The sequence below is a fragment of the Channa argus genome, chromosome 19 (assembly GCF_033026475.1).
Source record: "Channa argus isolate prfri chromosome 19, Channa argus male v1.0, whole genome shotgun sequence".
NCBI classification, from domain to species: domain Eukaryota; kingdom Metazoa; phylum Chordata; class Actinopteri; order Anabantiformes; family Channidae; genus Channa; species Channa argus.
Window position 1 is genome coordinate 15462512 of NC_090215.1, and position 14521 is coordinate 15477032.

The 14521-nt window shown below is 39.3% G+C and overlaps 1 protein-coding gene across 6 annotated transcripts in view; it reads right to left on the minus strand.

Moving 5' to 3' along the window:
• Window positions 1-14521, minus strand: part of LOC137104913 (dnaJ homolog subfamily C member 13) — a 29451-nt gene that overhangs the window by 4943 nt on the left and 9987 nt on the right. For 3 of the 6 annotated variants that reach the window (XM_067486780.1, XM_067486775.1, XM_067486776.1), the window contains exons 7-45: window positions 14345-14521; window positions 13861-13956; window positions 13539-13630; window positions 13134-13300; window positions 11378-11457; window positions 11109-11278; window positions 10976-11008; window positions 10108-10207; window positions 9885-9992; window positions 9625-9780; window positions 9465-9521; window positions 9246-9367; window positions 8938-9013; window positions 8596-8691; window positions 8352-8492; window positions 7379-7396; window positions 6665-6747; window positions 6225-6378; window positions 6014-6117; window positions 5757-5916; window positions 5591-5653; window positions 5402-5503; window positions 5173-5277; window positions 4744-4946; window positions 4533-4617; window positions 4250-4404; window positions 3887-3932; window positions 3629-3783; window positions 3303-3504; window positions 3070-3185; window positions 2768-2846; window positions 2547-2682; window positions 2113-2297; window positions 1911-1985; window positions 1691-1810; window positions 938-1333; window positions 735-848; window positions 527-643; window positions 15-192 (exon numbers count right to left, since the gene is read on the minus strand). The exon at window positions 14345-14521 is cut by the window's right edge and continues 30 nt beyond it. In XM_067486780.1, the coding sequence (XP_067342881.1) occupies window positions 15-192; window positions 527-643; window positions 735-848; window positions 938-1333; window positions 1691-1810; window positions 1911-1985; window positions 2113-2297; window positions 2547-2682; window positions 2768-2846; window positions 3070-3185; window positions 3303-3504; window positions 3629-3783; window positions 3887-3932; window positions 4250-4404; window positions 4533-4617; window positions 4744-4946; window positions 5173-5277; window positions 5402-5503; window positions 5591-5653; window positions 5757-5916; window positions 6014-6117; window positions 6225-6378; window positions 6665-6747; window positions 7379-7396; window positions 8352-8492; window positions 8596-8691; window positions 8938-9013; window positions 9246-9367; window positions 9465-9521; window positions 9625-9780; window positions 9885-9992; window positions 10108-10207; window positions 10976-11008; window positions 11109-11278; window positions 11378-11457; window positions 13134-13300; window positions 13539-13630; window positions 13861-13956; window positions 14345-14521 (4822 nt within the window). Of the gene's footprint in view, window positions 1-14; window positions 193-526; window positions 644-734; window positions 849-937; window positions 1334-1690; window positions 1811-1910; window positions 1986-2112; window positions 2298-2546; window positions 2683-2767; window positions 2847-3069; window positions 3186-3302; window positions 3505-3628; window positions 3784-3886; window positions 3933-4249; window positions 4405-4532; window positions 4618-4743; window positions 4947-5172; window positions 5278-5401; window positions 5504-5590; window positions 5654-5756; window positions 5917-6013; window positions 6118-6224; window positions 6379-6664; window positions 6748-7378; window positions 7397-8351; window positions 8493-8595; window positions 8692-8937; window positions 9014-9245; window positions 9368-9464; window positions 9522-9624; window positions 9781-9884; window positions 9993-10107; window positions 10208-10975; window positions 11009-11108; window positions 11279-11377; window positions 11458-11807; window positions 11983-13133; window positions 13301-13538; window positions 13631-13860; window positions 13957-14344 lie in introns of those variants that run through there. The other 3 variants (XM_067486777.1, XM_067486778.1, XM_067486781.1) reach the window with 3 other exon arrangements.

The following is a 14521-nucleotide window of genomic DNA, read 5'->3' on the forward strand; positions in this document are numbered from 1 at the left end:
GTGTTTCTTCTCACCGGGGTTGTTCTTAATGACATTACGAAGTGCCTCTAGAGCCATCTCAGCAAAGCGAAGTCTCTCAGCATGCTGTTGGGACTCGACCTTGTTGCTTTGACTCATTGCCAGTAAAGTGTGGAGATACTGGGCCTGTGAGCCAACATAGTCCAGAAGGCTGGCTGCAAATGCCTTGGGATACTAAAAACAGAGATTACAAATTATTACCGCAGTTTAAATGTGTCACCCATAGTATATTTGGTAGTTCTTATTAATTTAAAATTGCAAACATTTATTTATAAATATTTATGGTGTTTTCACAATTAATTACATATGGCCCACCAGGGGGCCCCAAACAGCTTTGGAAAATACATATTTTTGCTTGCTTCAATGTGGACATAAAAAAAAAAAAATCATAAAAATTGAAGGTGGCATCATCATAATGTGCTTTATATTAAAGTTGGACCTTTGTTCCCTGATGAAAGGCAGTAGACTGCTCAGTAATAGTAAAATAGTATTTTGTTCATGTACTCACCTCAAGTGGAAAAGTTGGCTGTTCGTTGTAGACTCTGACAAAGATCTCCCCAACGATAAGCTCTTTGCTGTGATCACTGAACACAAACTCTGCACCAAAGCTTTTATCGTTTTCTCCCTGTGAAGACACCAAAGTGAAGATGCATAATCATTTCACCAATAGATATATTTTTTTCATTACACTGACAACTTATCAGTAACATTTATACCCGCTTGATGTTTCCTTCTTGCTGACCCTCTAGGAACTCCAGCAGCTCGGCCCGAGTTCCGTTGTTCCAGATCAGGTATGGGCTCTCTGAGTTACTGTTCAGCAGCTTCAAGACCTAAATGCAAAACAAGATACGAGATATAGAACTTTGTTGTGGTTTTTGCTACATGCTTTGTGATATAACTCTCAGCATATTCCACTGACCTCAGGAGGAGTTCCTGTTCCCAGCCTCCGTGACATATATGGTGTCAGCATGGCTGCTAAACTCTTGCGAACAGTGGGGTTTTCTGGAGGTGTGCCCTCAATGCCGTTGGTCTCTGAAACAGAATTGATACCATCTGGGCTGTGTGCTGTTTGGGTGTAACCTCCCAGACGGCTGAGAGCCACCAGGCTGAGCTTGGCCAGACTGTTAGCAACCTCTTGTTGGTTTGTTTCCTGGCTAGCCTGTACACCGCTCTCCTCCAGAGTGTAGTCGTAGTTGAAGAGGTGTACCAGCAGGTGCCAGAGCACACCAGCATGGTACAGATGTGTCTGTAGGAAGAAATCCACTGCAAAGGAGCTGACACACTGTACTGCCAGAGCTGCAGTCTTCGGGAGACCCTGAGAGGGAGTAAAGGAGAAAACATAAAACAAAGTTGAGGGAAATTCATCTTTATAAAGAAGCTGTCTTTTCATGCAAGTAAGCTAGTATCACAGATACTACATGTTGGATTTTAATATTTTCAGATAAAAGCACAATAAGCTAAATTACTGCTACTTTCAATCAGCATTTTATCTACATTAAAGCCAATGGGGATTTGAGGGAAATTATTTTTTGGCAAAAGGAAATTCTATTAACTTCTATTGAAAACATTTTAATGCTGGTTACTAAAATGGAAGATGTTACAAGATTATGAGGATTTGGTCTTATAGACATTCAAGACAGAAGAACTCAGTAAAGTGGAATATGATCCTTACCTTTCCGTAGTACAAGATGTGACAGAGATCCCTGATGATATTGGGTAGCTCAATGATCTTTTCTCTGCATTCCTCAAATTGGGCTGCTACGCTGTAACATCTACAGATGTGCCCGCACACCTATACCACAATGACGTGTTGAAAAAAAAAATGATTAAAGACATTTCATACAGTAATCTCTAGAGGTGAGTACAGGTGAATTAAGGTTCAGTCATTATACCTGTACAGCCATGTCATCAGGTTTGCTCGATGCAGTTAATACAGCAACACACCGAGAAAGAGCCTCCAGTAACACCTGATAAAAACAGGAACATATTTATCACTAATTCAATCACATCTATACATCACAGTAGGCTGGCTCAAATGTATATACACAGCTATAACGCGGCATTAACAATCGCAGAATTTCTTCAAATTTATACCTCAATTCCATTCTCGCGACGCAGCTCCTCTGCATTAAGTGCTGAGCAGTTAACGGTGTGAAAGGCCAGTTCAGCACCAGCAGGGAGGAGAGGGGAGGTCTTGGAAAACAGCTGCTCATCCTCTGTCTCCATTGTGATTGTTTTGATGAGCATGGGGTAACCGGCGTACTTGTATGGTTCTAGTTCTGTTTACAGACAAAAATGAAAAGCGGCCACATGACTCACAGTATTGGTTGAAAGTGTCCAACAAGCAACAGATTAACTTTTGTACTATGAGTGAGGTGACCCTGAAGTTTCTCTCCAAGATTTGTAGTTGGAATGAAACATGAAAGAAAATTTACCGGCCACTTCATTGGGCACACATGCACAATTTAACACAATGGCTCTGCCATGAATTCTACATTTAAATGGCCGGTGAGTGTGAATCTACAAACCTTGCTTGTGTCGGTTGAACAAGATGCTCTGAGTCTTCAGTATGAGGATGATGTTTTCTGGGTCAGGGCCGTCCACTATTCGGGCAGATTTTGTGCAGAGGAACTCATATGCTTTGTTCACTTTCTCAAACATGTCCTAGAGGGAACAAAAAGTTGCTGAGAACAAATCTTAACCTAACCTGAACATACAAAGTCAAAGTCATGATGATGATGATACATACCCTGCCCTCTGGGTTCTTGTCAGGATGGTATTTCTGTGCCAGTCTAAAATAAGCTTTCCTGATTTTACTCTCCTCATGCCTGAAGACAAAAATGGGAAACAAACACATTTAGTGCTAGAAACGCACCTTTAATTTTATAGGATAATAATTTTATTTGAAACTGATACAAATCCTATGTTAATCAATTCTTGATCTAACTTTACTAAAAGTACACTCAAGTAATGACTCCTCCATCCTAGGCAACATATTGTTAATTGGTATAATAAACATAGATAATTTAAAATTCAGTAAAGGCCACTCACTGCCCCTGCCCTTTGGGGAGGTTGAGGACTTCGTAAGCATCATCTACAGACATGGAAGGAGGTTTCTTCTCCACTTCCCTCTTCCAGGCTTCAAGAGTGTCTTTTAGCAGCTTCACCTGTATGGATGATGTTGATAGATGACAATCATCAAAACAACTCTCTTACAAACACAGACGTGACACTTAAAATGGACTACACGCGTAGATAATTAGGGCAAAAAATAAAACCCATACAGCATCTCGAATTGGCCAGTCGGGGAAGCGGGTGGTGTCACAGAGATGTCTGAGGTAGTAGATGTTGCAGAAGAGTTCATTGTCCAGCTGAGGGAAGCTGATAACAGGGATGGGGCAATACTGGTAGAGAGCTCGTGTGTTGCTCTGCAGCCTGGGGCTGAAGTCAGCTACATGGGCTGCTATCTTCTCGATCATCAATCGTCTGACACAGAAAGTTCAAATTTTAGATTTTAAACTTCATTTAGAGGCTATCACTGCTTCATTTGTAAGTAAAGCAACATTGTCTTTAAAAGTAGACAAATTTAACATGATAGAGTAATTTGTACCTCATCTCACTGCTCCAAATAGCCTCAGGTGTATCAAATTCCCCAAGGAATATCTCTGAGAAGCGTTCAGGCTCATAGTTCTCCAGATAACACACCATGGCCTCAGGCAGCACTGGTCCTAGAACACTACGCTGCACTATGTCCTGACCCTTTGACTGGATATAAAGCACCAACATGCAAATGTTATTTTAAAAAAAAGATGTTTGATTAAAAATATGCAATCGACTTTGATTTTACATTGTAAAACTCAAACATTACCTCTTCTGATTTGAAAGCTTGCTTTAAGTGAGTGTACTTGAGGAACCTTAAGAAATCACAAGAAATGTCTCAGACCTAATTTTATCTTTGCAATTTCATCCACATTTTTCGAAACTACTGAAAAAATGAATGGTAGAATGAAATGTCGATAGAACAATTTTCAACAGGCAGCAGTAAAATGTTTTTGGATTTACGACAAAAGACAAAATTTCTACAAGACAGAAAAAAGGCTGCACACTTAAGTTCCACATATTTCACCAATGTCTCAACAGCAACTGGTCATCATCTAGGGCTTCGCAAGTTCTGCCTTTGTTTCTAATTGTTTTACAACCTATTTGTATGTCGGTTGTTGTGGGTTTTTACCTTGCTACGGGAAGCACATTGGATCCTGTGTACATCATGATGAAAAAGAAGACACCAGTTAAGTAGAGGCGCTGCAGATTGGGGTTGTCCTGCATCACCAGATACAGAACATTGGCAACCTTTTCCACCAGGATGGGGTCAAAAGTCAACAACAGCTGAAGAAGACAAAGGTAAACAATGGGAGACCATCAACATAGTATTTATTTGTATTAGGCAATTCACTGGAGTAAATATTAGGGATACGTTCCAGATGTCAAAAATCAGATTCAATTTGTGCAATTACCTGGACAATGTGTGGGAGACATGCATTGTCGCTAATCATCCTCTTGATTTTAGGTAAAGGACGAATGATGGAATTATCTTGGTCTCTGAGTAAAAGTAAACAAACAGCTATGTTATGCTGTGATAATCTACTTTTTCATTGAAGAACTAAATAAAATATGGATAGGTGGTTTTCTGTAGCCAACCATGGAGACATTTTAGACGGTCACTACCTGCTAGGGTAGTAGGAACACATGGTGACAAGCATGTTAAGGATTAGTGTAGCCAGATCGGACTCGTTCATCACTGCCTGTCCAGTGGCAAGGAGGCACCATTTCAGCTGGGGAATGGCTTGCAGGGGTCGCCACCCATCCATCCCCTGAGCCCAGCAGCGTGTCTTCGCAGTCAGGAGGCCTGTGTTCCAAAACTCCTTCATCTGGAGAAGTTAAAAATAAACAAGAATGTAAAGAGAAACACTAAAAACACATCACAAAGACACAAGAACAGCAAGAGAGGCCTACAAAAATTTAACACCACAATAATTTGAATATATAACTATTATCACAATTTGTACATACTTAGCCATTTGTACTGCGTTAACAATTAGAAATCAAATAAGTGTTTTATTGAAATGCAAAAATTACAAATAGTCAATCACATACCTCCTCAAAACTAAAAGGTCCTCTTCTTTCCTTGTCTGCATTACCAAAGTACCACTCTTTCTCACTTTCCCTCTTCATGTCTGGTGCTGCCTCCAGTACATTGCTCTGTGGAAATTAACAAGATGTTGTGTTAATCTCATTAACAGCTCACTGGGATACAAAACATCTAGTGTCATGCACAACTGGTCTCTTTCATGGAGCAAATTAATAGCTACAGGTATGTTTTCACCTGTAGTGGCACAGTAGCTCTGCTGGTGTGCAGGTGGGCCAAAGTGAGCAGGTCCACTAAAATACGCACTCCATTTGAGTCCATCACATCCTTCACATTTTTCTACAGAACAAAAACTTTATTGTTACCCATGATAAAAGAAAATAAGGACTGAATGTGCCAAAGGAACTGTCGCTTTTCTTAGCTTACCTTGTTGAGAATGAGCTTATTGAGGAAGACGATGAGTCTGTCTCTTTCCAGTTTGTCTGTGCACTGTAACCACACAAGCATATTTAGATTTCAGAATGAGAATACATAAAAACAGCGCTAACGCTACATATATAAACACTTGCAGTAACAGTTTGACTGTACTCACTCTATCCAGCATGCCCACGATGTATTTTGTGTCTGTGAAGGGGCCAATTTCCTCATAACATTTGCCATAGACTATAGCGAGAGCCTGTAGGCACAGGCACTTCATCGTAACTTTGGGTGTAAGCAGAAAGCGATGGTAGAGTTCGTTGAAGAACTCATATCTAAGAGAAAAGACAGGGAGAACCCACTTAAATCCTCTGTTGGAATTCAGAACATAATATTAGTGCAATTAGTGCAGATGTTTGATTTCAGCATTACGATCTCTTGATGGCACTTGATTCTTCATTTTCATCCTCCTCAAGCAAGAGACGCAGATAATAATCGCCAATCCTAATCTCGTCTGAAAGGCAGTCATATTTCACCTGCAAATAAGAACACACAGTAGTTTTGATCAGTTTTAGTAATATACACGTATTCCTAACTGTAACACAATTAACCAGCTGGAGATAACGGAGCCATGAGCACAAACCTCAAATTCCTGGTGGTTCCAAGAGATGACTGTGGCACTGCCAAGTTCACGATCCACGCTAAACGCCCGCATCTCACCTTCAAGAGCGTCCCGCAGCTCTTCCCTTGTCTTTAGGTTCCAGATAAGGTTGGACCGTGCATGGTCGAGCTGGAATCTTAAGACAGAGGAGCAGGCTAGGTTTGTAAAAACCACTCATTGAATACACTCCCTTAAGTGTCAATTAAAACCATAGCATGTGTCCTATCAAAGTGCCCCTAACCCACACAAATGAAATGTAAAAATTAAAAGAATGCAAAGGTTTCACAGTAGGATTCCAGGCTCCTTGGCAAGACACCAGAACAAATTCCTTACAGCTAGGTTGATCAGTGAGTACCACACTTGCCAAATAATGGCTTAGCACTGCGAGTAAGATTTTCTCCATCCAAGGGGTCAAGGTGTACCTGTAGTAGAAAAGTTCCCAGTTGGCTTCAATCTTTATTCTCTGCCGTCTTTTTCTCAGAATGACAGGCTTTTGATTTGGATTCTGAAAATAAAACACAAAAAACACTTGAGCCATTTTAAGTCCCTTTGTCAACATTTGTCCTTATCCATCTTATAGAGTGAAGAGAGTTATGATGTTAAAGAGGGTGACAACAGAACCAACAACCTACACCAAACAAAACCTAACAGGAACTAGCTGGTACCAATATGTTGAAAACAGCAATAGAAATATTGAGAATAAAGAAAGTAGAAATAAAATAAAGATACAAAGAAGAAAGAAAAAAAAAACACCACCCAACACGATTGCACCAACACTGAAATAGGTGTGTGAAACACAAAAATCAAAATGAGAGCCCAAAATTCAGTGTGTTCTATAATTCTTGCTAGGAAAATGGGTTTTAGCCAAAAGCACAGTTAAATAGTTTGATGTTCTGTACATGTGCTGTATTAACAGGACAATTCTATGCATTCCAAGTATCTACCATATAACATAGTAACTTGTTTTTGTTTTCTTCAATCTATTCAAAGACACATGGAAAATTGTTGCAGATGACAATAGGTCACTGGCGGAATTAAAATACACACTCAATATGTCACATGAAGATGGAAAAATAGTTCGGTCAGGATAAAGAACATGGAAAGAAAACACTATGGATCCCATTGGTCCTACTTACCAGGTTATTTCTGTCCTGCTGCATTGTTTGACAGCAGAGAAACACAAGACAAGGGAAGGATGGGGCAGAGACAATAGAGAGATTATTGTTCCTTGGATCAAACAGAGATGAGTCGCAACAAAAAGGGTCACAGGTTACTAAACTACCAACACAAAGAAACTAACAAAAACAATTCTAGTCTAATAGACTATTAACCAATAATCCACTAGATGTTATCATTGATTTCAAATTTTTCAAGGACTAACTAACAAATTACCAAAGCCAAATACACATTGTGCATGTGATTGAAACAAGAAATGAAGCGTGTGATTAGTAAAAATTTGGTCAAAGCAAGCCAAATCAAAATGTATAGTCCAACAGCTTTAGCCATTTTATGCAATTAAATAAAAAGGAAGGTGACGTTCAGGTGAGAAGGGATTTCATTTTAGCCTTTTAATGAAGCAGATTTAATGAAAAGTCAGAGCAGGCAACAAAGCCCCAAGTTTTATTAAAACGTTTATGTACCACTGGCACACTCAACTCTACCACACATTACCTATAAGAATTCCCCATATAGTTTAAGTATTTTCAAATCTATTATATGCAAAAGTCTTCAAAAGACACAGGTGACATTTAGCAGCTCAACACAACAGACTCTTATTCACAAACGAATTACATGTGTAACAGCAATTGTCTCTTAAACATACTGAAAGTGAAATGGTTACAAGGTGTTCGAACAGTAAATATGCAAGGCACAGAAAAATCAAATCCGATTGTATCTTGCCACATACTGATGCTACAAGGTCGGGCAGTGTAAGAGAAAGCACCAGGCTCCATGCAACATTATAGCATCAACTGAAAAGTGTATAATTGGGTTTGGATGGACTCTGCAGTACTGTTCAACATCAGCAGGAGAAGCAACAGTTAGAAACAAAGCAGCAGCTTGCTTGATCGAAAAATGAAGAAAAACAATTTTGTATAAATAAATCCTCACCTCCTTTTGTGCTATGCCCATCTTATCTCTCCAGTGCATCAGCACGAGATCAGCCTTCTCCTTTGCAAACTTTTCAACCTCTTTGGCTGCTTTGCCTGCTATCCGCTGCCACTCAGGCACCTTGTTTCGGTTCAGCTGGTCCTGCAAGAAAAACAAAGAAACGGCATTTAAATTTAAAATTCCTTGTAAGCTTTTTGTTTAGTCTGCAATTTGATGGAGATGTGATATTTTTTTGTCAACACACCGTGGCGATTTTCAAATTGTCACGGATGTGCATTCTATCCATGTCTTTCTCTGGAACAGGTTCAGGACTGTCCAGGTATGCCAGCAGACCTGTTGGCTAAGAGTGCAGCAAAGAGGAAAGTGAAATAGGTGAGGATCAAAAGTGAAATAGGTGAGGATCATAGCAGGGAGTCTCAGTTGCCCTAATTTAACTTAAAATAATTAATTTGTATTTTCTGTGTAATTTATGTTTATTCTAGTGCTATTTGTGGACCATGTAAAGCATTTTGAATAGCCTCAAAAGATGAAATTAGGTATCAAATATTTGTTTAAAAGAATTAAATAGGCTGGTTTATAGGCTTACCAGTATCCTCTTTAGGAGGTTCATGGCTACAGGATTCTCTGCAGTCCACAGTCCCACCAGGTGACGACTCAGTTGCCTGATGAAAAAACATCTGGTTAAGCAGCTAAACTATCTCATTTGTGAGAAAACACACATTTAAGTTCATCTACTGTAACAACTCTATTGTTTTCTATCGTTACATTTAATTGTACAGTTGAGCAGAATCATAGTAGTGAATTGTAGCAAGAAAATACTGCAAGCTAGAATGAACAAACACAAATTCATGCATTATAATGTATTATGTGCGTGATAGTGGGCATTTATTGGACCTATTAGTAAGCATCCTCTGGTCACTGCTGATGGTGAACAAAGATGTGTGCAAGTGTCTTGGAAGAGCTCCTTCACTCAGAGCCAGCTCTTGCATCTTAGTGGCTATTTCCTTGTCTCCTTCCTAGACATTAAACACATTTAGGTTTATCATCATTATAAATTGTGAATACTAAAGACAAGGATAAAAATATTTATATCTAACCCACAGAGAGGCTTACCTCAATTATGGCCTTCATCACCAGCCCAGCTCCTTTTACTATCGCCATAGAGGGATGCTATTGACAAGGATTTAAAACAGAAGCATTTGACAAACATTGAAGTAACATTACTATCATAGCCAGGGTTGGAAATGTGGAAAGGTTTCATCAAAAGTCCCACCTGGAAGAGTTTGAACAGGGTTCGTCCATTGGAAGCAACCATTTCAAGCAGCATGTCAAACTGCTGCCCCTCCGTAGTTTCACTATAAGGGGCGCAAAGCGCAAAGGTTAGGAAGTCCAGCAAGGAGCTGATAACCAAAGCTCCGGTTCCATGGTCCTGAAAACAAGAGGGATGACGGATAAAATGTCAGAAACTGAAACTTTCTGAGTCAGGTTGAATTCAGGTTTAAACCAGCTTGCTGACAGTCAAAAGAAATGTACCACATTTGTGATGAATTTTTCAAGGAGGTTTTCGAGAAACTTCTTGGAGGAGAGAAGAGATGCCTTGTTCAGTTGCTCCTGCCTTAGGTCATAATCATCATGCATTGGCTGTAGAGAAAGATGAAAGAAAATTCAGCCACACAGCAAAATATAGTGAGTGAAGCTGTATATATTACTGTGTCTCTTTGTATTTGGACTACAATTAGATATTTGGGTTACTTACACACATAAGGGCACAGAGCATGTCTATAGCAGCATGTGTCACACCGTTGTTATTCCTTTTTAAAGCTTTTACCGTCTTTACTCCCAACTTTTCCCTGAACCTGGTACACACAAACATAGTTCACAGATTTAAAAGCTTTACTACATAGACAATGCACTAAAATTGATGAGCAACAAATAAATAAAACTGAATAAATGCTCTGTTTATATATACACACACATAACTGAATACAACTGAATATAAACCATAGATATAATGTTTTATTACAAAAGGTCTGGGGTTGGATACAAATAAAATTCATTGCCTAAGAAGTATTTTTCACAGAACTACTATGGGCAGCATCATGAAAGAGGTTTCCTAAAGGTAAAAATAAATCATTCATGTATTTTTTGTGATTTGTCTTGTAGTTGTGTGAAAGTACTGTAGCAATGAATCCTTCAGGAAAACCTATCCTCGTTCATTTTCTTCACAGGAACATGGAATAAACAGTAAATACAGCTCCTCTCATACATCTCAGTGACCCAGTAAGGCTACAAGACTCTTGGAAAATGTGATGTACAGAAATGTGCAGGACAGAATGCCCAGAGTAGACAGTAGGAGAGAGATGGAGTCACAAAAATAAGACAATGAGAAGACGAGAGTAGATGGTCAAGACAAAATAAAGGCAGACAACTAGACTGAAATGAGTAAAGAGACATATCCTCCCCTCTGAAGAGCCTGTCTAAAATGCCCAAGATGAAAGTAGATCAAGGATAAAAGAAGAGAAGGCAGATTGACAGAGCATTACAAAAACTCTCTGTAATAGAATGAGAAGAAAAAAAAACGAGACCAACAACAGGCAGACTGAGATGTATGGATTCATATTTACGTCGCATCTGTGAGTCCAGACCCTTGACCAGACCTTGGAATGACAGAGCATGCCTGTTACCAGGAGCTCAATCCAGTATTGATTAAATAAATAAAACCAGTAGGATAAAATTACATTTCTGCTACATTCTTACTTAGGCAGCTGGGTGAAAGCCTGGAAGCCAGCCTTGGAGGCTACCAAGCGTCGAATGGCCTGAAAATGGCTCTCCAGCTCAGCATTAACAGACGGCAGTTCGGTATCCTGGGATAAAAGAGCCAGGATGGCATTGTTGATGAGCTTCTCTTTGTTTTCAGAGAAAAGACCCTGCAAAGAGGAGGCAGATAAGAGCGAGAGATTAACGTGTAGAAACCAGTCTGGATCCTGCTTAGGCATATAAATCTTACAGGAAAGGAACAAACTCACATCCTGGGTTACTGCATGAAGCACCCCGCTGTAGGATATGTTGGCGTTGAATCTGTAAACAGCATCTGCAAAGTTTCCATCTGAGCAAAGGAAAAGGGATAGAAAAATGTATCATCTGAAACTTTTAACAAACTTCTACCATAAGCTCTATGATTAAACACAGCACTATATGTTTATTTGAACAGCCAATTGGAAAGAAAATAATCAAAATCCAGAAAAAAGAAAAAGCATTTTGAAGACATTTCATTTGATGATTATGTTAATCAAGTGGTGTCTCATTTTTCTTATCCTAAAGACAAAGGTAGCTACAGTATCAATGATAATGCCCCTTAATCAATTTTGTGCAACGAAAACCAAAAGAAAAGTTTTATTATCATTTCAAATTGTTGGGGCGACTGTGGCGCAGGAGGTAGAGCAGTCGTTCACTAACCCAGACTAAATTGCTCACAGTAAGTGTAGGCCACCTGCAAAGCAGCTCCCCCATCGGTGTGTGTGACTGTGTGTGCAAATGGGGAAATAAGAAGCAGTGTAAAGCACTTTGAGGAACAATAGGTAGAAAAAGTGCCATTTAAGTGCAGACCATTTACCATTCAAGCTACTTACAGTAAAAGAAGACACAACTTCAGATCATTGTGTCACAGAATTGTAGAAATAGTTTCAGATCCGTGATGTTGTAATAATTATGTCCGGGATGCAATGTATTATTTTTTTTTTATAATCAGCTCTGTTATTCCATCCATCCATTATATTGGTTGGGTTGGTCAAACCAATTCCAGCTGTCATTATGTGCGGTACCCAGGACAGGTAAGCGTTCTATTTTAGGGTCATACATAAAGACTGACAACCAGTCACACAATTTCACCTAAGAGCAATTTAGAATCTCCAATTAACCTAGATGCTTGTCTCTGAACTATGGGAGGAAATAAGACACACAATGTCAATACAATCCATTCTCTGAGGGCCACACATGTGCCAACAAAATGGCCGTTACTGTCAAGTTAAATGTAACTATAAGAAAAACAATGGAGATGTAATTGACTGGAAAAAAGAAATGAGAATTACTTAAAAGATCACATGCTACACAATCTTTTCTCCTTACTGTCCTTGAACACAGTTTTTTCCTGATATGGCCTGAATGCACCTAGTTGAAAGGATTGTTTGACATACAGAAGTAGAGGCTATGCTATATTACTTTATTGTAGGCTAAAGCCTCAAAAGGCAAATGACAAGTCTACAAAATCAAGGGAGGGAATATCCTTCCCAGCTACCATGCAGAGTTTAGGGTAAAGAGAACTATCCAGTGAGCTGTTAGATTAGCTTTGTTGTTAGTGTATGTCACACACACACACACACACACACACAAACACACTCAGTCAAGCACTGACTGTTTATTGACAGGTCAATCTTTTTGTCTGATAACCTTTCCATTTGAGATTAAGCCACGTCTTTGTTTTATTTTTTGGCAATACATAAGACTATCACTGTTGTTCTTACATCAATTCTGATCTGTTGCCTCTGACTTTCCATTGGCTTGAGGCCCTCCCAAAAAAAAAAAAAAAGGTGAGGTAATGCATTCAGTGCATTACCTCACCTTTTTTTTTTTTTTTAATTTATTTTTTTTATTTAATTAGATCTTTTGCAATTATATAAATTGCACAGGCTGCTACTGCAATTAGAAAAATCAAGCAGCACATAAACACATGAAATATAATTCAACTCAACATGCGTGTCATGAGCTCGAGGGCATTTGACTCACTAGGAGGTGCTGCCAGGAATTTCAGATGCAAACTCTCCACCTCCTCATCCACAGGCATGCTCAGTAGGCCCCATCTTTGCCCTCGCTGCGTGGGGGCCATCTTCACACACACATCCCTGTTGCCTGATGCGCGCACTCCATCAAGAAGGCTGGCTAACAGGGAGTCCCTAGAGACACACGTTAAAACAGACTGAGCTAAATGTCTTACAAATGATCAACGTATGGAGCAATGATGCTGTGCACACTGTTAAAGGGCAGAGTTAAAGCAATGTAAAAAAAAAAGTATATGGTACAAACAATGGTAACTGAGGACAAAAATGTTTCCAAATATTTCATACACCCACAGGGCCTGAGGGTAGAGTCAACATATACACAAAGCACAATGTGTCTGTTATGTCTGTGTACCTCTCTGTGGAGGAGAACTTCCTGATCTGACCTCTAATAAATTCAACGGTAAACACCTGAGGGTTGTCAACATCACAGATAAGGGCAAATACCTAAAAGCAGATAAGAAAGCACAAGAATGAAAAGAAGAAAACTGTGACAGGGGGGTTTAATCAAATCACACAAACCAAAGAGCTTTATTCCAAGTTGTCAACTTGCATTAATAGAGTTCATACATAATGAAATAAAGACAGTCAGTTCAATTAGTTTTTCTTCCCAGGACTACAGGCAAACAGAACAAAAGGTTCTGAGTACAAATGTTTCACAGTCACCGAGGGCTCACCTCTCCGAAGGGTTTGACGGTGACAATGTTGTATGAAGCTGGGTCTCTCTCTACTAAACATGTCTCTGTCAGGGCAAGAATACGCCTAACAGGTTCCTGGAAGAGACCATAAGTATGCACAAGGGTCAGTGACAACACTAACAAACTGATGAAATATACACTATAGAAATAAGGAAATAATTTGTGATTTAATTATTGTAGAGTATTTTAAAGCTGTGGAAGGCACTAAAACTGTATGTATTGCCTGTTTTTTAACTATCTTCTATTCCTTAGCACTTCTGAATAACTGAAAACAAAATGCTTTGTCATGACTAAATAACTCATCGCATCATTAGCGAAAAATCATGTTTCTAATAAAACTGACAAATGATATTGCCACATTATTTAAGTGAAACATTTAAAAATTGCCTAAGAAAAATCTTGTGAGTGTATGGTCCCACTGATACCAAGCAGAGAGGAAATACAAAAAGCAGGATTTTCTGACCGGGTGGCGAGGGGTGATCTTCTGCACCACAAACTCAGCCAGTGAGGTGATGCTGTCGTCAGAGCTGTACTTTCCCAACCTGTCAGTCACAAAACTCTCAAAGGTCAAAGCTTCTTTCCTCAGTCGTAGCATAATGCCAATGAAGTTTCCAGCATGTTCTATGGAGCTGCGGATAAT